The following is a 22,536-nucleotide window of genomic DNA, read 5'->3' on the forward strand; positions in this document are numbered from 1 at the left end:
TTCGATACTGCACGGTACTGTCTTTCCAAGCTAGTCGGAAGACTTCCAGTTTGGTGTGGCGCCATTTCCGTTCCAATTTTCTGGAAGCTTGCTTCAGAGCTCGTGTATTTTCTGTATACCAGGGAGCTAGTTTCTTATGACAGATGTTTTTAGTTTTTAGGGGTGCAACTGCATCTAGGGTATTGCGCAAGGTTAAATTGAGTTCCTCGGTTAGGTGGTTAACTGATTTTTGTCCTCTGACGTCCTTGGGCAGGCAGAAGGAGTCTGGAAGGGCATCAAGGAATCTTTGGGTTGTCTGAGAATTTATAGCACAACTTTTAATGCTTCTTGGTTGGGGTTTGAGCAGATTATTTGTTGCGATTGCAAACGTAATAAAATGGTGGTCCGATAGTCCAGGATTATGAGGAAAAACATTAAGATCCACAACATTTATTCCATGGGACAAAACTAGGTCCAGAGTATGACTGTGGCAGTGAGTAGGTCCAGAGACATGTTGGACAAAACCCACTGAGTCGATGATGGCTCCGAAAGCCTTTTGGAGTGGGTCTGTGGACTTTTCCATGTGAATATTAAAGTCACCAAAAATTAGAATATTATCTGCGATGACTACAAGATCCGATAGGAATTCAGGGAACTCAGTGAGGAACACTGCATATGGCCCAGGAGGCCTGTAAACAGTAGCTATTAAAAGTGAGTGAGTAGGCTGCATAGATTTCATGACTAGAAGCTCAAAAGACGAAAACGTTGTTTTTTGTTTTTTGTAAATTGACATTTGCTATCGTTTATGTTAGCAACACCTCCGCCTTTGCCGGATGAACGGGGGGTATGGTCACTAGTGTAACCAGGGGGTGAGGCCTCATTTAACACAGTAAATTCATCAGGCTTAAGCCATGTTTCAGTCAGGCCAATCACATCAAGATTATGATCAGTGATTAGTTCATTGACTATAACTGCCTTTGAAGTGAGGAATCTAACATTAAGTAGTCCTATTTTGAAATGTGAGGTATCACAATCTCTTTCAGTAATGGCAGGGATGGAGGAGGTCTTTATACTAGTGAGATTGCTAAGGCGAACACCGCCATGTTTAATTTTGCCCAACCTAGGTCGGGGCACAGACACGGTCTCAATGGGGATAGCTGAGCTGACTACACTGACTGTGCTGGTGGCAGACTCCACTAAGCTGGCAGGCTGGCTAACAGCCTGCTGCCTGGCTTGCACCCTATTTCATTGTGGAGCTAGAGGAGTTAGAGCCCTGTCTATGTTCGTCTAGAGCCCTGTCTATGCCCTTTCTAAATCATTCTCTCTACTATTATTCTGACATTTCACATTCTTAAAATAAAGTGGTGATCCTAGCTGACCTAAGACAGGGCATTTTTACTAGGATTAAATGTCAGGAATTGTTAAAAACTTAGTTTAAATTTATTTGGCTAAGGTGTATGTAGTAAACTTCCAACTTCTACTGCTAATCTTTCACATTTGAATTCTTTCTTGGGGGCCCGGCCGGGTTTAAATGCTTTTTTCAGTTTCATTCATTTGTATTTATACATCTGTATTTATTAATTGTAGTTTTTGCTGCTTAAAGGTTTTTGTTGTTGCCTAGACAACCTTATTTTCATGTTGATTCTTCGTATTCGGTGGGAGGAGCTGCACCTCAATATTAGGAAGTTGTTCTTAATGTTTAGTACACACCAGAAACTGTTGAGCGTGAAAACCCAGCAGCGTTGCAGTTCTTGACACGAACAGGTGCATCTGGCACCTATCATACCCCGTTCAAAGGCACTTAAATCTATTGTCTTCACCCTCTGAATGACACACACACAATCCATCTCTCAGTTGTCTCAAGGCTCCAAAATAATTTTTTAACCTGTCTCCTCCCATTTATATACACTGATTAAAGTGGATTCACCTGGTCAGTCTAGGTCATGGAAAGAGCAGGTGACCTTAATGTTTTGTACACTCAGTGTATATTTGCCACAAGGATTAGGATACATTTCCCAATAGGATGTGGATTCAGTGTAAACATGTTTTTTTGGTACATTGGAATCAGTGTAAATATATGTTTTTGTACTTCGTCCTTGTGGCTTGGTGACCTGCACGTATAAAAGTGTTCCTCTATCTCAAGCTGAACAGAACCTACAGACTACCACCTGTGATTCCTTTTCTGACAGGAAAAGATTACCATGGAGAAGTTGGCCATCCTTCTGCTTCTGAGTGCTGCCATTGCACTGGGCGATGCCAACCTGACCCTGCTCCTTGGTTTAGAACCCTTACTGAAGACTGAGGTGGAACAGACTCCTCCTGTTGAGGCTCAGGTAGCAGCAGTGCAGGAGGGGACAAAGGAAAGTTCATGTCCCTCAGACTGGCACACATATGGATCACGCTGTTTCAAGTTTGTCAGCATTCCACAGTCATGGGCAGATTCCGAGCAAAACTGTTTGGCACTTGGTGGAAACCTAGCATCTGTGCGTAACCTTTTAGAGTACCAGTTCATGCAAGCACTGACAAAGGACACCAATGGCCACCTACCTGGCACCTGGGTTGGAGGTTTTGATGCAGTCAAGGAGGGCTTATGGATGTGGTCAGATGGGTCCAGATTTGACTACACTCACTGGAACACTGGTGAGCCCAATAACGCTGGAGAAGGAGAGGACTGTCTGCAGATGAACGCTGCAAGTGAGAAGCTCTGGTTTGATGTGCCCTGTGAGTGGAAGTTTGTATCTATCTGTTCCAGAAGAATGTAGGCTAGGAAATGACCCAGCCACTTCAACTCCCACCTCCAGGGGTCAACAGTCTACACTTCAATACTCAAACCAAGATCTGTCACTCACTGCAGCTCACCAACATGACAAATAAAACATGTATTCACAAAAAAGCTATCCACCTATCTAATGATTAGCCAACGAGCCATATCTAACAGTTAGAAATAATGACAGAGGAATTTACAAGAGACAGCAAACAGCAAACATGTAGCTACTGAAAAAACTGCCTTTGAAGTTCAGTGCAGACTTTTATACTAAGTCATGATCTGCTGTTAGCTAGCTACTGTTTAGGTAGGCTAACCTTTCAGGTTAACTAACATTAGGTAAACTGCCTTTGAAGTTCAATGCAGACTTTTATACTAAGTCATGATCTGCTGTTAGCTAGCTACTGTTTAGGTAGGCTAACCTTTCAGGTTAACTAACATTAGGTAAACTTGTGATGAAACTGTGTGATGTTGATGATCCTGCTTTTCAAATGAAAGATAAATTACATACTCTGAACAGATTGTTTTCTTCATTTGCTATTGCTTTTCAAGTTGTCATGGCATCAGTTAGTCAATGGTAAGTTATTTTTAAACTAGAATAAAGACAATCTCTCAATGACATGAACCTGCATCACTAAAAATAATACATGATACATGATAAAACCTTATCATGCTGTTAATTATGAATGAGTAACTCTCTTCCTAACAGACCATTTGTTTCTGAATGGTTTAGATGCAGGAAATTAAAGTTATATAACTATTAACTAACATGAATTATCAGCTTTTTCAAATAATGTATTAATGCATTTATGGCTTAGTAAACACACACAATGAATAAATACTTAGTAGATATTAAATGAATGATTTATTTATTCAGGTTAACTAATGTAACCTTATTGTAAAGTGTTACCATTCCCTGTCTTTCATATCTGAGGCTAAATCCATGAGGCTAAGAAATGTGACAGGGAATGTGTCCACAGAGAGAGAGAGAGAGGGAGAGAGAGAGTGTTATTCTATTTCTCCCCTGAATGAAGGACTGAAGATGCTCTGAGATTAAAAGGCAGAAAAGAATGAAAAGGCGGAGTCACAGGGACGGAGAGTCCCTCACACAACAATGTGACAGCCAGTAGGGCTTTAGGAGGAGGGAGATATGAGGAGGAAGCTGCTTCTATTGGGCAATTGTCGGAGGAAATTCATTTGTGACACCAGGTTATATTAAAATTATACTTCACTTTATTTGCACCTACTACGCTTAAGGCGAGGTTAGCGTATACTGTAGGCTCACTGGTCAACAAGAGCAGGAAAGGACAGGGGACAGCAGAGAAGTACAAGTTGAAGAAAGTGCAGTGTCAGAGACACAAATGAAATAAAAACATCTGCTTTTCTCCATACCGTCATGACAGTAGCAGATATTTCAAAACGTTAAAAACAAATAATTGAAATGACTCTTTATACACAATTCCATTAGAAGCATCAAACTCATAGCTATAAGGCGTTTGGATATGAAGCTTACGTCATGCTTCAGATTGATAGTGAAGTCAGCCTTGAGTGGGTCCTCTCTCACTTTGTTTGTGAGCCTCGAACATCAGACCACTGTCTATTAGAATTTGCAGTTAGAACTGAATAAAAGTATTATTACTTTCCCTAGACCACTAGGAATGTTGATGATGTAATGAAATAAACAGATAACAAAAGGTTTTGTCCAGCAGAACACATTATTGCTTGGATGTAGTTGCTATTCAGGTTTCTAAAGAGCACTAGGAAAAAAACAAGGTCTGTGTTAGAGGTGAATACTGTAGGTGTCATAGGATAGGCTTAAAGGACGACAGATGGAGACGGGGGTTAAAGGACCACAGATGGAGACGGGGGTTAAAGGACCACAGATGGAGACGAGGGTTAAAGGACGACAGATGGAGACGAGGGTTAAAGGACGACAGATGGAGACGAGGGTTAAAGGACGACAGATGGAGACGAGGGTTAAAGGACGACAGATGGAGACGAGGGTTAAAGGACGACAGATGGAGACGAGGGTTAAAGGACGACAGATGGAGACGAGGGTTAAAGGACGGGGTTAAAGGACGACAGATGGAGACGAGGGTTAAAGGACGACAGATGGAGACGAGGGTTAAAGGACGACAGATGGAGACGAGGGTTAAAGGACGACAGATGGAGACGAGGGTTAAAGGACGACAGATGGAGACGAGGGATAAAGGACAACAGATGGAGACGGGGGTTAAAGGATGACAGATGGAGACGAGGGTTAAAGTCAACAGATGGAGACGAGGGTTAAAGGACGACAGATGGAGACGAGGGTTAAAGGACGGGGGTTAAAGGATGATAGATGGAGGCGAGGGTTAAAGGATGACAGATGGAGACGAGGGTTAAAGGACTACAGATGGAGACGAGGGTTAAAGGACGGGGGTTAAAGGATGATAGATGGAGGCGAGGGTTAAAGGACGACAGATGGAGACGAGGGTTAAAGGACTACAGATGGAGACGAGGGTTAAAGGACGGGGGTTAAAGGATGATAGATGGAGGCGAGGGTTAAAGGACGACAGATGGAGACGAGGGTTAAAGGACTACAGATGGAGACGAGGGTTAAAGGACGACAGATGGAGACGAGGGTTAAAGGACGACAGATGGAGACGAGGGTTAAAGGACGACAGATGGAGACGAGGGTTAAAGGACGACAGATGGAGACGAGGGTTAAAGGACGACAGATGGAGACGAGGGTTAAAGGAAGACAGATGGAGACGAGGGTTAAAGGACGACAGATGGAGACGAGGGTTAAAGGACGACAGATGGAGACGAGGGTTAAAGGATGACAGATGGAGACGAGGGTTAAAGGACGACAGATGGAGACGAGGGTTAAAGGACGACAGATGGAGACGAGGGTTAAAGGATGACAGATGGAGACGAGGGTTAAAGGACGACAGATGGAGACGAGGGTTAAAGGATGACAGATGGAGACGAGGGTTAAAGGACGACAGATGGAGACGAGGGTTAAAGGAAGACAGATGGAGACGAGGGTTAAAGGATGACAGATGGAGACGAGGGTTAAAGGACGACAGATGGAGACGAGGGTTAAAGGAAGACAGATGGAGCTGAGGGTTAAGACCCTGTAATCAAGGCGTATGCTCACGTGAAATGTTTAAAGAATTTCACAAATGTTAAATTGTATTATTTTTTTTAAATACAATTCATTGAATTGAATCAAAAGTCATTCAGAAGTCATTCAAAAGTCTAACCACCCTGAGAGATCAGGATTAGGAAAAGGTCAAGGGTGAGGACTCGTCCATAAATGAGTTATTACTAACCCTTTCAAAAGGGGGAGGGGTTGCAAGAACATCTTTAGGAGTGCTGTAGCTCTTTGAAGGGTTTTGTTTTAAAGTTTGAATCTGTTGGTGAAGCTTATAGTTTGGTACACCTGAGAGGGGAATGTTGAGGACTGACAGGGCTTTAAGAAACTGAAGCCACCCAGGAGGTCTACTATCATCAGCAGTCTGGTGGGATGCAGAGATACTTTTAAGCAAGTCCATCATATGTGAACCCCTGACAACATCCCCCTGAAAGATAAACTCTCCTTTGTCATTCCAAGTAGCGGCCGCCTTTGAATCTTTTATCTTGTTCATAATGTATCTAACATTTTTCCTGTTACATGCTGGAACATGTGTCAACAAGTCATGCAGACATTATCTTCAACATGTATTTGATCTTCAACTGGTAAGATCACCAGTCCAGGCATTACAGGGGCATGGCTCTCTCTATGCGCGTCATCCTTTAAGGTTTCCCATAGGGAAAGCGATAAATGGTTGGTCTCTCTCTCACCTTGTTTTACCAAGGTCAAATACCTTTGCAAAGAGGTTTGTGTATTTTTGGACCTTATCATAGGGATTCATCCTTTTCTGTTCAAAATATCCTTTATGGCCATATCCAAATCATTTTCCGCTGTTTGTCTGATATTTTCAGGACCCTGTAATTGTTGTTTAAGTCTATCCAACTTTTGATGAGGCACTAAGTACATTTTATTGGCCATCACATTCTGTGTTCAACCCCCACGTCTAGCAGCAATGAGGCTGGTGATGAAGGACACGGCTATACTGAGTAAAGGTAGAAGATAACCCCCACGTCTGGCAGCAATAAGGCTGGTGATGAAGGACACGGCTATACTGAGTAAAGGAAGATAACCCCCACGTCTAGCAGCAATAAGGCTGGTGATGAAGGACACGGCTATACTGAGTAAAGGAAGATAACCCCCACGTCTAGCAGCAATAAGGCTGGTGATGAAGGACACGGCTATACTGAGTAAAGGAAGATAACCCCCACGCCTGGCAGCAATGAGGCTGGTGATGAAGGACACGGCTATACTGAGTAAAGGTAGAAGAAACCCCCAGACTGTTGTATGGTATGTCTTTTCCTTTGAAGACTTGCACTTTTACTGGCAAAGAGTTTGATCGCTGCCTTTTGTCTCTTTAATTTTTTTAATTGGGTCAGGGTGAGTGGAATGCACCCTTTGAGAAGATTCAAAGCAATCTCACATAGGGATAATATGAGATCTGAAGAACAATGATCCAAGATGGCCTTCCGTTCTTTATGGCTAGCCCCAACTAGGGATCTCAAGAGGGGCAGGTTTCTTTTTAAACGCGGAGACATATTGTTTACTTTTTAGGAATGTACACCGTCGGCCACTCCCACGGGAACAGGCCTGTTCGGAGCCTCAGGTGTTCTGGAGTATTTGCTTTTAAATCCACGATTTGGTGGCGTCCTCATAGCTATCCATGAAGTAGGATTTCCTTCCAGGGTACATCAGCTGAGCTAGAATGTTTATTTGTAGTTTGTCTCTAGGGTTTTTGAACAAAACCAAGTAATTGACTTTCAAACTAATGGTACGGCTATTTTTACCTTGGTGAAACACATTTTGTACCAAGTAAAGCACTGACAAGTTTCGATGATCAGTATATTGAGTAAAAACTCAAGCTATTTTAGAATGTTCACAAAAAGCACACCATCCAAAACCAACATTGTTTTTATGAGGAGGTAAAAGTTCATCATCAGACAGGGATGCTGGTATTCTGTCAACAAACTAAATTTGTATTTTCTTCAACAACTCATCATACAAGGGTTGATAACATGAATAACACCACACAATATTGTCAGGTTTCTGAGATAATACATGTTCAGAATTCTCTAAAATACTTTTTTACAAAACAAGTTTTACTGCTATTGTATTGGCCTGCGATTAAGGCCGAAAATGGTAGTTGCAACCTGGGATCAAAACCTTCTACAGCAGCCATTATATCTTAAGAGTTAAGACACACAGGGGCTTGTACCATAAAGTCAGTAACCAAAGGGTAAGGTGGTCCTGTCAGGTAAAAGTAATCACTTGTCATGGAGAAGGTAGTCGCACTTCGCTTCGCTCCACAGGTAATATTACATTTCATTACATTACAACGGTTTGATTTGTTTGATCTGAGCAATTTTTTCTTAGCTAGCTACATAGCCGTCTTTGTATCAAAGATAATTGTGTAGTTTAGAGTAATTATCGAGGTTAGCTAGCCAGCCAGCTGTTTTCGTCCTCCTAACTTAGTCAACACTGCTAGCTAGCCAACTAGCCAACTTCTACCGACTAGCAGCACTGTAGAAACTATTACATTACAACGGAACGACTTGATTAGTGTAGTGCTAGCTAGCTACATAGCTGTCTTTGCTGTCTTTGTATCTAAGATAATTGTGTAGTTTAGAGTAATTATCGAGGTTAGCTAGCCAGCCGTGCCGCGACGCGACGCAGTTATCCAGACTCCAGACTTAGTCAAAACACCTAGTCATCATCAAACCCACTGCTAGCTAGCCAACCTTTACTGACTAGCAGCACTGTAGAAACTAATACATTACAATCGAACGATTTGACTAGTGCAGTGTTAGTTGACTTTGTCATAGTTTGATAATTGTGTAGTTTGGAGTAATTATCGAGGTTAGCTAGCCAGCTATTTTCGTCCCCCGCGACGAAAATAGGTTACCTAGCCAGCTACACGTTCAAACAAAGTCAACAACGCAGCCACTGCTAGCTAGCCTACTCCACCAGCCAGCAGTACTGTATCATCTTCGTCATTTTAGTCAATAACATTTTTGCAACGTAAGCTTAACTTTCTGAACATTCGAGAAGTGTAGTCCACTTGTCATTCCAATCTCCTTTGCATTAGCGTAGCCTCTTCTGTAGCCTGTCAACTATGTGTCTGTCTATCCCTGTTCTCTCCCCTCTGCACAGGCCACACAAACGCTTCACACCGCGTGGCCGCTGCCACTCTAACCTGGTGGTCCCAGCGCGCACGACCCACGTGGAGTTCCAGGTCTCCGGCAGCCTCTGGAACTGCCGGTCTGAGGCCAACAAGGCAGAGTTCATCTCAGCCTATGCTACTCTCCAGCACCTCGACTTCTTGGCACTGACGGAAACATGGATTACCACAGATAACACTGCTACTCCTACTGCTCTCTCCTCGTCTGCCCACGTGTTCTCGCATACCCCGAGAGCATCTGGCCAGCGGGGTGGTGGCACTGGAATCCTCATCTCTCCCAAGTGGACATTCTGTCTTTCTCCCCTGACCCATCTGTCTATCTCCTCATTTGAATTCCATGCTGTCACAGTTACCAGCCCTTTCAAGCTTAACATCCTTATCATTTATCGCCCTCCAGGTTCCCTAGGAGAGTTCATCAATGAGCTTGACGTCTTGATAAGTTCCTTTCCTGAGCATGGCTCACCTCTCACAGTTCTGGGTGACTTTCACCTCCCCACGTCTAACTTTGACTCATTCCTCTCTGCCTCCTTCTTTCCACTCCTCTCCTCTTTTGACCTCACCCTCTCACCTTCCCCCCTACTCACAAGACAGGCAATGCACTTGACCTCATCTTTACTAGATGCTGTTCGTCCACTAATCTCATTGCAACTCCCCTCCAAGTCTCCGACCACTACCTTGTATCCTTTTCCCTCTCGCTCTCATCCAACACTTCTCACTCTGCCCCTACTCGGATGGTATTGCGCCGTCCCAACCTTCGCTCTCTCTCTCCCGCTACTCTCTCCTCTTCCATCCTATCATCTCTTCCCTCTGCTCAAACCTTCTCCAACCTATCCCCTGATTCTGCCTCCTCAACCCTCCTCTCCTCCCTTTCTGCATCCTTTGATTCTCTATGTCCCCTATCCTCCTTGCCGGCTCGGTCCTCCCCTCCTGCTCCGTGGCTCGACGACTCATTGCGAGCTCACAGAACAGGGCTCCGGGCAGCCGAGCGGAAATGGAGGAAAACTCGCCTCCCTGCGGACCTGGCGTCCTGTCACTCCCTCCTCTCTACATTTTCCTCTTCTGTCTCTGCTGCTAAAGCCACTTTCTACCACTCTAAATTCCAAGCATCTGCCTCTAACCCTAGGAAGCTCTTTGCCACCTTCTCCTCCCTCCTGAATCCTCCTCCCCCTCCCCCCCCCTCCTCCCTCTCTGCGGATGACTTCGTCAACCATTTTGAAAAGAAGGTTGATGACATCCGATCCTCGTTTGCTAAGTCAAACGACACCGCTGGTCCTGCTCACACTGCCCTACCCTGTGCTTTGACCTCTTTCTCCCCTATCTCTCCAGATTAAATCTCGTATCTTGTGACGGCCGGCCGCCCAACAACCTGCCCGCTTGACCCTATCCCCTCCTCTCTTCTCCAGACCATTTCCGGAGACCTTCTCCCTTACCTCACCTCGCTCATCAACTCATCCTTGACCGCTGGCTACGTCCCTTCCGTCTTCAAGAGAGCGAGAGTTGCACCCCTTCTGAAAAAACCTACACTCGATCCCTCCGAAGTCAACAACTACAGACCAGTATCCATTCTTTCTTTTCTCTCCAAAACTCTTGAACGTGCCGTCCTTGGCCAGCTCTCCTGCTATCTCTCTCAGAATGACCTTCTCGATCCAAATCAGTCAGGTTTCAAGGCTGGTCATTCAAGTGAGACTGCTCTTCTCTGTGTCACGGAGGCTCTCCGCACTGCTAAAGCTAACTCTCTCTCCTCTGCTCTCATCCTCCTAGACCTATCTGCTGCCTTTGATACTGTGAACCATCAGATCCTCCTCTCCACCCTCTCCGAGTTGGGCATCTCCGGCGCGGCCCTCGCTTGGATTGCGTCCTACCTGACAGGTCGCTCCTACCAGGTGGCGTGGCGAGAATCTGTCTCCGCACCACGTGCTCTCACCACTGGTGTCCCCCAGGGCTCTGTTCTAGGCCCTCTCCTATTCTCGCTATACACCAAGTCACTTGGCTCTGTCATATCCTCACATGGTCTCTCCTATCATTGCTATGCAGACGACACACAATTAATCTTCTCCTTTCCCCCTTCTGATAACCAGGTGGCGAATCGCATCTCTGCATGTCTGGCAGACATATCAGTGTTGATGACGGATCACCACCTCAAGCTGAACCTCGGCAAGACGGAGCTGCTCTTCCTCCCGGGGAAGGACTGCCCATTCCATGATCTCGCCATCACGGTTGACAACTCCATTGTGTCCTCCTCCCAGAGTGCTAAGAACCTTGCCGTGACCCTGGACAACACCCTGTCGTTCTCCACTAACATCAAGGCGGTGACCCGATCCTGTAGGTTCATGCTCTACAACATTCACAGAGAACGACCCTGCCTCACACAGGAAGCGGCGCAGGTCCTAATCCAGCCACTTGTCATCTCCCGTCTGGATTACTGCAACTCGCTGTTGGCTGGGCTCCCTGCCTGTGCCATTAAACCCCTACAACTCATCCAGAACGCTGCAGCCCGTCTGGTGTTCAACCTTCCCAAGTTTTCTCACGTCACCCCGCTCCTCCGCTCTCTCCACTGGCTTCCTGTTGAAGCTCGCATCCGCTACAAGACCATGGTGCTTGCCTGCGGAGCTGTGAGGGGAACCTTCCGGAGACACCTGAAACCCCACCTCTTTAACCTCTCATCACGCTTGCGTCCCACCCACTCAACAGCCAGTTGAATCCTGTGGCGCAATTTTCAAATCCCTTAGAAATGCTATTACTTCAATTTCTCAAACATATGACTATTTTACAGCTATTTAAAGACAAGACTCTCGTTAATCTAACCACACTGTCCGATTTCAAAAAGGCTTTACAACGAAAGCAAAACATTAGATTATGTCAGCAGAGTACCCAGCCAGAAATAATCAGACACCCATTTTTCAAGCTAGCATATAATGTCACAAAAACCCAGAAGACAGCTAAATGCAGCACTAACCTTTGATGATCTTCATCAGATGACACACCTAGGACATTATGTTATACAATACATGCATGTTTTGTTCAATCAAGTTCATATTTATATGAAAAACCAGCTTTTTACATTAGCATGTGACGTTCAGAACTAGCATACCCCCCGCAAACTTCCGATTAATTTACTAACAATTTACTAAATTACTCACGATAAACGTTCACAAAAAGCATAACAATTATTTTAAGAATTATAGATACAGAACTCCTCTATGCACTCGATATGTCCGATTTTAAAATAGCTTTTCAGTGAAAGCACATTTTGCTAAATTCTCAGTAGATAGCCCGGCATCACAGGGCTAGCCATTTAGACACCCACCAAGTTTAGCGCTGACCAAACTCCGGTTTACTATTATAAAAGTTTGATTACCTTTCCTGTTCTTCGTCAGAATGCACTCCCAGGACTTGTACTTCAATAACAAATGTAGGTTTGGTCCAAAATAATCCATAGTTATGTTCCATCAGCGGCGTTTTGTTCGTGCGTTCTAGACACTATCCCAATGGTAAATAACGGTCGCGCGCATGGCGCATTTCGTGACAAAAGATTTCTAAATATTTCATTACCGTACTTCGAAGCATGTCAACCGCTGTTTAAAATCAATTTTTATGCAATTTTTCTCGTAAAAAAGCGATAATATTCCGACCGGGAATCTGTGTTTCGCTAAATAGAGGGAAAAACAGAAAGACGGGGGCGGCCAGTGCACGAGCCTAAGCCCTTTGTCCTCTGATAGACCACTTAGCAAAAGCGCTCGTGTGTTTCAGCCAGGGCTTTGAATTACATCATTCAGGTTTTTCCCAGGCTCTGAGAGCCCATTGGAGCCGTGGGAAGTGTCACGTAACAGCAGAGATCCTTGTAATGAATAGAGATGACAAAGAATAGCAAGAAATGGTCAGACAGGGTACTTCCTGTACAGAATCTTCTCACGTTTTGGCCTGCCAAATGAGTTCTGTTATACTCACAGACACCATTCAAACAGTTTTAGAAACTTTAGGATGTTTTCTATCCATATGTAATAAGTATATGCATATTCTAGTTACTGGGTAGGAGTGGTAACCAGATTAAATCGGGTACGTTTTTTATCCGGCGGTGTAAATACTGCCCCCTTGCCCTAACAGGTTAAGGAATACCTAGGATAGGATAAAGTAATCCTTCTAACCCCCCCCCCCCCCCTTAAAAGATTTAGATGCACTATTGTAAAGTGGTTGTTCCACTGGATATCATAAGGTGAATCCACCAATTTGTAAGTCGCTCTGGATAAAAGCGTCTGCTAAATGACTTAAATGTAAATGTAATGTAAATGTACTACCTGGAATCTTTTAGTAAGTGGGGCATTACGTAGATGGAACCCCTTTGTATCCCCAACAATCTCTTATCATAGACTACCTGGAATCTTTTAGTAAGTGGGGCATTACGTAGATGGAACCCCTTTGTATCCCCAACAATCTCTTATCATAGACTACCTGGAATCTTTTAGTAAGTGGGGCATTATGTAGATGGAACCCCTTTGTATCCCTAACAATCTCTTATCATAGACTTCCTGGAATCTTTTAGTAAGTGGGGCATTACGTAGATGGAACCCCTTTGTATCCCTAACAATCTCTTATCATAGACTGCCTGGAATCTTTTAGTAAGTGGGGCATTATGTAGATGGAATCTCTTTGTAGGAGGTCAACATTTCTAATTCACTATTCCGGTCGTTTATAAAACCCTCGACTAGTTTACACGTGGGGCATTTTCATTGTTTTGCCTTTGGCTTTCAACACTACGTGATTGTTTTTAGTCCTAAAAGCATAGCTTTTGGGTCCACAGGATGACCACTATCATATGGTCACCATCTTCCAGTTCACTGGTTAAACCACCCAGATAGTTACTAAGAGGGGGGGGATGACCACTATCATATGGTCACCATCTTCCAGTTCACTGGTTAAACCACCCAGATAGTTAGTAAGAGAGGGGTTCCAATCCCCAGGTTTCCTTCCATAGACCACAGAGTCTGTGTCATGGTAAACCACCCAGATACTTGCTGAGAGGAGGAGGGGGTCCAATCACCAGGTTTCCTCACATAAAACCACGAAGCATCGTTACCCATCGCGCCACAAAAGCCACGGCCCTTTGCAGAGCAAAGGGGAAGAACTACTTCAAGGTCTCAGAGCGAGTGACGTCACCCGATTAAAAACGCTATTAGCGCGCACCACCGCTAACTAACTAGCCATTTCACATCGGTTACACTTACATAGACCACAGAGTCTGTGTCATGGTAAAGAACCCTCCTCTGCAGCTGCTCCATGAGGGTATATAGTCCATAGGTCATGGTAGAAGCTGGTAGAACCCTCCTCTGCAGCTGCTCCATGAGGGTATATAGTCCATAGGCCGTGGTAGAAGCTGGTAGAACCCTCCTCTGCAGCTGCTCCATGAGGGTATATAGTCCATAGGCCGTGGTAGGAGCTGGTAGAACCCTCCTCTGCAGCTGCTCCATGAGGGTATATAGTCCATAGGCTGTGGTAGAAGCTGGTAGACCCCTCCTCTGCAGCTGCTCCATGAGGGTATATAGTCCATAGGCCGTGGTAGGAGCTGGTAGAACCCTCCTCTGCAGCTGCTCCATGAGGGTATATAGTCCATAGGCCGTGGTAGAAGCTGGTAGACCCCTCCTCTGCAGCTGCTCCATGAGGGTGTATAGTCCATAGGTCATGGTAGAAGCTGGTAGAACCCTCCTCTCCAGCTGCTCCATGAGGGTATATAGTCCATAGGCCGTGGTAGAAGCTGGTAGACCCCTCCTCTGCAGCTGCTCCATGAGGGTATATAGTCCATAGGCCGTGGTAGAAGCTGGTAGAACCCTCCTCTGCAGCTGCTCCATGAGGGTATATAGTCCATAGGTCGTGGTAGAAGCTGGTAGACCCCTCCTCTGCAGCTGCTCCATGAGGGTATATAGTCCATAGGCCGTGGTAGAAGCTGGTAGACCCCTCCTCTGCAGCTGCTCCATGAGGGTATATAGTCCATAGGCCGTGGTAGAAGCTGGTAGACCCCTCCTCTGCAGCTGCTCCATGAGGGTATATAGTCCATAGGTCGTGGTAGAAGCTGGTAGACCCCTCCTCTGCAGCTGCTCCATGAGGGTGTATAGTCCATAGACCATGGTAGAAGCTGGTAGAACCCTCCTCTGCAGCTGCTCCATGAGGGTGTATAGTCCATAGGCCGTGGTAGAAGCTGGTAGAACCCTCCTCTGCAGCTGCTCCATGAGGGTATATAGTCCATAGGCCGTGGTAGAAGCTGGTAGAACCCTCCTCTGCAGCTGCTCCATGAGGGTATATAGTCCATAGGCCGTGGTAGGAGCTGGTAGAACCCTCCTCTGCAGCTGCTCCATGAGGGTATATAGTCCATAGGCTGTGGTAGAAGCTGGTAGACCCCTCCTCTGCAGCTGCTCCATGAGGGTATATAGTCCATAGGCCGTGGTAGGAGCTGGTAGAACCCTCCTCTGCAGCTGCTCCATGAGGGTATATAGTCCATAGGCCGTGGTAGAAGCTGGTAGACCCCTCCTCTGCAGCTGCTCCATGAGGGTGTATAGTCCATAGGTCATGGTAGAAGCTGGTAGAACCCTCCTCTCCAGCTGCTCCATGAGGGTATATAGTCCATAGGCCGTGGTAGAAGCTGGTAGACCCCTCCTCTGCAGCTGCTCCATGAGGGTATATAGTCCATAGGCCGTGGTAGAAGCTGGTAGAACCCTCCTCTGCAGCTGCTCCATGAGGGTATATAGTCCATAGGTCGTGGTAGAAGCTGGTAGACCCCTCCTCTGCAGCTGCTCCATGAGGGTATATAGTCCATAGGCCGTGGTAGAAGCTGGTAGACCCCTCCTCTGCAGCTGCTCCATGAGGGTATATAGTCCATAGGCCGTGGTAGAAGCTGGTAGACCCCTCCTCTGCAGCTGCTCCATGAGGGTATATAGTCCATAGGTCGTGGTAGAAGCTGGTAGACCCCTCCTCTGCAGCTGCTCCATGAGGGTGTATAGTCCATAGACCATGGTAGAAGCTGGTAGAACCCTCCTCTGCAGCTGCTCCATGAGGGTGTATAGTCCATAGGCCGTGGTAGAAGCTGGTAGAACCCTCCTCTGCAGCTGCTCCATGAGGGTATATAGTCCATAGGCCGTGGTAGAAGCTGGTAGAACCCTCCTCTGCAGCTGCTCCATGAGGGTATATAGTCCATAGGCCGTGGTAGGAGCTGGTAGAACCCTCCTCTGCAGCTGCTCCATGAGGGTATATAGTCCATAGGCTGTGGTAGAAGCTGGTAGACCCCTCCTCTGCAGCTGCTCCATGAGGGTATATAGTCCATAGGCCGTGGTAGGAGCTGGTAGAACCCTCCTCTGCAGCTGCTCCATGAGGGTATATAGTCCATAGGCCGTGGTAGAAGCTGGTAGACCCCTCCTCTGCAGCTGCTCCATGAGGGTGTATAGTCCATAGGTCATGGTAGAAGCTGGTAGAACCCTCCTCTCCAGCTGCTCCATGAGGGTATATAGTCCATAGGCCGTGGTAGAAGCTGGTAGACCCCTCCTCTGCAGCTGCTCCATGAGGGTATATAGTCCATAGGCCGTGGTAGAAGCTGGTAGAACCCTCCTCTGCAGCTGCTCCATGAGGGTATATAGTCCATAGGTCGTGGTAGAAGCTGGTAGACCCCTCCTCTGCAGCTGCTCCATGAGGGTATATAGTCCATAGGCCGTGGTAGAAGCTGGTAGACCCCTCCTCTGCAGCTGCTCCATGAGGGTATATAGTCCATAGGCCGTGGTAGAAGCTGGTAGACCCCTCCTCTGCAGCTGCTCCATGAGGGTATATAGTCCATAGGTCGTGGTAGAAGCTGGTAGACCCCTCCTCTGCAGCTGCTCCATGAGGGTGTATAGTCCATAGACCATGGTAGAAGCTGGTAGAACCCTCCTCTGCAGCTGCTCCATGAGGGTGTATAGTCCATAGGCCGTGGTAGAAGCTGGTAGAACCCTCCTCTGCAGCTGCTCCATGAGGGTATATAGTCCATAGGTCATGGTAGGAGCTGGTAGACCCCTCCTCTGCAGCTGCTCCATGAGGGTGTATAGTCCATAGGCCGTGGTAGAAGCTGGTAGAACCCTCCTCTGCAGCTGCTCCATGAGGGTATATAGTCCATAGGCTGTGGTAGAAGCTGGTAGACCCCTCCTCTGCAGCTGCTCCATGAGGGTATATAGTCCATAGGCCGTGGTAGGAGCTGGTAGACCCCTCCTCTGCAGCTGCTCCATGAGGGTATATAGTCCATAGGTCGTGGTAGGAGCTGGTAGACCCCTCCTCTGCAGCTGCTCCATGAGGGTATATAGTCCATAGGCCGTGGTAGAAGCTGGTAGACCCCTCTTCTTGTTACGTCTCCATTACAACAGAGATACGTCTTGACTCAAGAACTAAACATTTGAAATTTCATATTGGTCTGAAAAAAATGTATTCCAATAATTATTCGGGATCTTTAATGATAGATGTTAATATATTACTTCTCTGAGCAAATTCGCCCCACAAACTGTTCAAGAGAAGTTTACACACGTTTATTTTGGCTTTGGTGACCTCTATTCTGTCAGGGTCAAGACATATGCCCTCTTTTTCATAATAGTCCTGAATGTATCTGTCTTCGCTTTCCTGATCAGTGCCTGATGTAGGATATCCTGAAGCCATTTGTTGGCCTCTCAAGAAGGTATTGACGTACTCTTTAAAAAGAGTGTCTGATTTCCTGGGAAAGTTCCACACTACAAAGCTGTAGCCACACGATACCCCTTCCCTAAGCCGAATCTCATGGGAAAGAAACTTAAACAATGTATCACTGGTTGAAGGCTAGGTCTACAAAAATAACAAGACTTGACTACCTTGGGCTTTGACACTGGGGGCAACACCTTTTACCCAGTTATCCACAGTCACTTTACCTCTACCTACATGTACATATTACCACAATTACCTTCTTCTACCCAGTTATCCATGTATAGTCACTTTACCGCTACCTACATGGACATATTACCTCAATATTGACTAGCCAGTTCCCCCGCACATTGACTCTGTACCGGTACCCCCTGTATATAGCCTCCACACATTGACTCTGTACCGGTACCCCCTGTATATAGCCTCCGCACATTGACTCTGTACCGGTACCCCCTGTATATAGCCTCCACATTGACTCTGTACCGGTACCCCCTGTATATAGCCTCCACATTGACTCTGTACTGGTAACCCCTGTATATAGCCTCCGCACATTGACTCTGTACCGGTACCCCCTGTATATAGCCTCCGCACATTGACTCTGTACCGGTACCCCCTGTATATAGCCTCCACATTGACTCTGTACCGGTACCCCCTGTATATAGCCTCCACATTGACTCTGTACCGGTACCCCCTGTATATAGCCTCCACATTGACTCTGTACCGGTACCCCCTGTATATAGCCTCCACATTGACTCTGTACCGGTACCCCCTGTAAATAGCCTCCACATTGACTCTGTACCGGTACCCCCTGTATATAGCCTCCACATTGACTCTGTACCGGTACCCCCTGTATATAGCCTCCACATTGACTCTGTACCGGTACCCCCTGTATATAGCCTCCACATTGACTCTGTAGCGTAATACCCTGTATATAGCCTCCACATTGACTCTGTACCGGTACCCCCTGTATATAGCCTCCACATTGACTCTGTACCAGTACCCCCTGTATATAGCCTCCACATTGACTCTGTACCGGTACCCCCTGTATATAGCCTCCACATTGACTCTGTACCGGTACCCCCTGTATATAGCCTCCACATTGACTCTGTACCGTAATACCCTGTATATAGCCTCCACATTGACTCTGTACCGTAATACCCTGTATATAGCCTCCACATTGACTCTGTACCGGTACCCCCTGTATATAGCCTCCACATTGACTCTGTACCGGTACCCCCTGTATATAGCCTCCACATTGACTCTGTACCGGTACCCCCTGTATATAGCCTCCACATTGACTCTGTACCGTAATACCCTGTATATAGCCTCCACATTGACTCTGTACCGTAATACCCTGTATATAGCCTCCACATTGACTCTGTACCGGTACCCCCTGTATATAGCCTCCACATTGACTCTGTACCGTAATACCCTGTATATAGCCTCCACATTGACTCTGTACCGTAATACCCTGTATATAGCCTCCACATTGACTCTGTACCGTAATACCCTGTATATAGCCTCCACATTGACTCTGTACCGTAATACCCTGTATATAGCCTCCACATTGACTCTGTACCGTAATACCCTGTATATAGCCTCCACATTGACTCTGTACCGTAATACCCTGTATATAGCCTCCACATTGACTCTGTACCGGTACCCCCTGTATATAGCCTCCACATTGACTCTGTACCGTAATACCCTCTATATAGCCTCCACATTGACTCTGTACCGTAATACCCTGTATATAGCCTCCACATTGACTCTGTACCGTAATACCCTGTATATAGCCTCCACATTGACTCTGTACCGTAATACCCTGTATATAGCCTCCACATTGACTCTGTACCGTAATACCCTGTATATAGCCTCCACATTGACTCTGTACCGTAATACCCTGTATATAGCCTCCAGATTGACTCTGTACCGTAATACCCTGTATATAGCCTCCACATTGACTCTGTACCGGTACCCCCTTTATATAGCCTCCACATTGACTCTGTACCGTAATACCCTGTATATAGCCTCCACATTGACTCTGTACCGTAATACCCTGTATATAGCCTCCACATTGACTCTGTACCGTAATACCCTGTATATAGCCTCGCTACTGTTATTTTTTGTTGCTCTCTATTTTTTATTTTAACATTTGTCTTATTTTATTTTTTATTTTCTACTTTCTTAAAACCTTTTTTTCGTACAAATGCACTGTTGGTTAAGGGCTTGTAAGTAAGCATTTCACTGCAATTTCTATACCTGTTGAATTCGGAGCATTTCACAAATATAATTTGATTTGATCAGGGGGGTTCAAAAGAACATAGGAATCATAGGATCTAGAACTGGGAGCTATAAAAGTTTCAATACTGGGGTTTTATAAATGTTTTAGACAGAGTAGAGCACAGTGTTTTAGTACTGGGGGTTTATAAATGTTTTAGACAGAGTAGAGCACAGTGTTTTAGTACTGGGGTTTATAAATGTTTTAGACAGAGTAGAGCACAGTGTTTTAGTACTGGGGTTTTATAAATGTTTTAGACAGAGTAGAGCACAGTGTTTTAGTACTGGGGTTTATAAATGTTTTAGACAGAGTAGAGCACAGTGTTTTAGTACTGGGGTTTATAAATGTTTTAGACAGAGTAGAGCACAGTGTTTTAGTACTGGGGTTTATAAATGTTTTAGACAGAGTAGAGCACAGTGTTTTAGTACTGGGGTTTATAAATGTTTTAGACAGAGTAGAGCACAGTGTTTTAGTACTGGGGTTTAGAAATGTTTTAGACAGAGTAGAGCACAGTGTTTTAGTACTGGGGTTTTATAAATGTTTTAGACAGAGTAGAGCACAGTGTTTTAGTACTGGGGGTTTATAAATGTTTTAGACAGAGTAGAGCACAGTGTTTTAGTACTGGGGTTTATAAATGTTTTAGACAGAGTAGAGCACAGTGTTTTAGTACTGGGGTTTTATAAATGTTTTAGACAGAGTAGAGCACAGTGTTTTAGTACTGGGGTTTATAAATGTTTTAGACAGAGTAGAGCACAGTGTTTTAGTACTGGGGTTTATAAATGTTTTAGACAGAGTAGAGCACAGTGTTTTAGTACTGGGGTTTATAAATGTTTTAGACAGAGTAGAGCACAATGTTTTAGTACTGGGGTTTAGAAATGTTTTAGACAGAGTAGAGCACAGTGTTTTAGTACTGGGGTTTTATAAATGTTTTAGACAGAGTAGAGCACAGTGTTTTAGTACTGGGGGTTTATAAATGTTTTAGACAGAGTAGAGCACAGTGTTTTAGTACTGGGGTTTATAAATGTTTTAGACAGAGTAGAGCACAGTGTTTTAGTACTGGGGGTTTATAAATGTTTTAGACAGAGTAGAGCACAGTGTTTTAGTACTGGGGTTTATAAATGTTTTAGACAGAGTAGAGCACAGTGTTTTAGTACTGGGGTTTATAAATGTTTTAGACAGAGTAGAGCACAGTGTTTTAGTACTGGGGGTTTATAAATGTTTTAGACGGAGTAGAGCACAGTGTTTTAGTACTGGGGTTTATAAATGTTTTAGACAGAGTAGAGCACAATGTTTTAGTACTGGGGTTTATAAATGTTTTAGACAGAGTAGAGCACAGTGTTTTAGTACTGGGGTTTATAAATGTTTTAGACAGAGTAGAGCACAGTGTTTTAGTACTGGGGTTTTATAAATGTTTTAGACAGAGTAGAGCACAGTGTTTTAGTACTGGGGTTTATAAATGTTTTAGACAGAGTAGAGCACAGTGTTTTAGTACCGAGGTTTTATAAATGTTTTAGACAGAGTAGAGCACAGTGTTTTAGTACTGGGGTTTATAAATGTTTTAGACAGAGTAGAGCACAGTGTTTTAGTACTGGGGTTTTATAAATGTTTTAGACAGAGTAGAGCACAGTGTTTTAGTACTGGGGGTTTATAAATGTTTTAGACAGAGTAGAGCACAGTGTTTTAGTAGCAGGATTTTATAAATGTTTTAGACAGAGTAGAGCACAGTGTTTTAGTACTGGGGGTTTATAAATGTTTTAGACAGAGTAGAGCACAGTGTTTTAGTACTGGGGGTTTATAAATGTTTTAGACAGAGTAGAGCACAGTGTTTTAGTACTGGGGTTTATAAATGTTTTAGACAGAGTAGTGCACAGTGTTTTAGTACTGGGGATTATAAATGTTTTAGACAGAGTAGAGCACAGTGTTTTAGTACTGGGGGTTTATAAATGTTTTAGACAGAGTAGAGCACAGTGTTTTAGTACTGGGGTTTATAAATGTTTTAGACAGAGTAGAGCACAGTGTTTTAGTACTGGGGTTTATAAATGTTTTAGACAGAGTAGAGCACAGTGTTTTAGTACTGGGGGTTTATAAATGTTTTAGACAGAGTAGAGCACAGTGTTTTAGTACTGGGGTTTTATAAATGTTTTAGACAGAGTAGAGCACAGTGTTTTAGTACTGGGGGTTTATAAATGTTTTAGACAGAGTAGAGCACAGTGTTTTAGTACTGGGGGTTTATAAATGTTAGCACAGTTGAGGCCGTCTGCTGACCACTTTTCACCCTTGAAAGTCATGGTGGAAACAACAATTGGTAGATAAACCCCTGGTTGCTGATTACTCTCAAAGTCATAAAACACAAATGTCTCTGAATGTTCATCTTCATCCAATGGTTGAAGGTAGCACTCATGTTCCACTTCTTGAACCACTTCAGTGTCTCTGCTTTTCAAAGACCCTTTACAGACAGGGCAGTGTAGGATACCACATACCTTTACAGACAGGGCAGTGTAGGATTTTTTTTACATTTTACATTTTTAGTCATTTAGCAGACGCTT

General features: G+C 44.9%; 2 protein-coding genes across 2 annotated transcripts in view; both read left to right on the forward strand.

Annotated features, from left to right (window-relative positions):
- The window catches only part of LOC145876087 (cell adhesion molecule CEACAM6), a 222,577-nt gene that overhangs the window by 178,769 nt on the left and 21,272 nt on the right, over positions 1-22,536 (forward strand). The window lies entirely within an intron of this gene.
- LOC106590962 (ladderlectin) lies at positions 2,121-3,251 on the forward strand. The gene has a single exon (XM_082971885.1). It carries the CDS (start codon positions 2,181-2,183, stop codon positions 2,739-2,741), a length of 561 nt encoding a protein of 186 aa, XP_082828011.1. The 5' UTR covers positions 2,121-2,180; the 3' UTR covers positions 2,742-3,251.

This window comes from Salmo salar, unplaced genomic scaffold, assembly GCF_965601325.2.
Source record: "Salmo salar unplaced genomic scaffold, fSalSal1 ptg000432l, whole genome shotgun sequence".
NCBI classification, from domain to species: domain Eukaryota; kingdom Metazoa; phylum Chordata; class Actinopteri; order Salmoniformes; family Salmonidae; genus Salmo; species Salmo salar.

Bases quoted from the DNA above. Each gene is read 5' to 3' on its own strand.
- LOC106590962 (XM_082971885.1), top strand. From the start codon at position 2,181: ATGGAGAAGTTGGCCATCCTTCTGCTTCTGAGTGCTGCCATTGCACTG.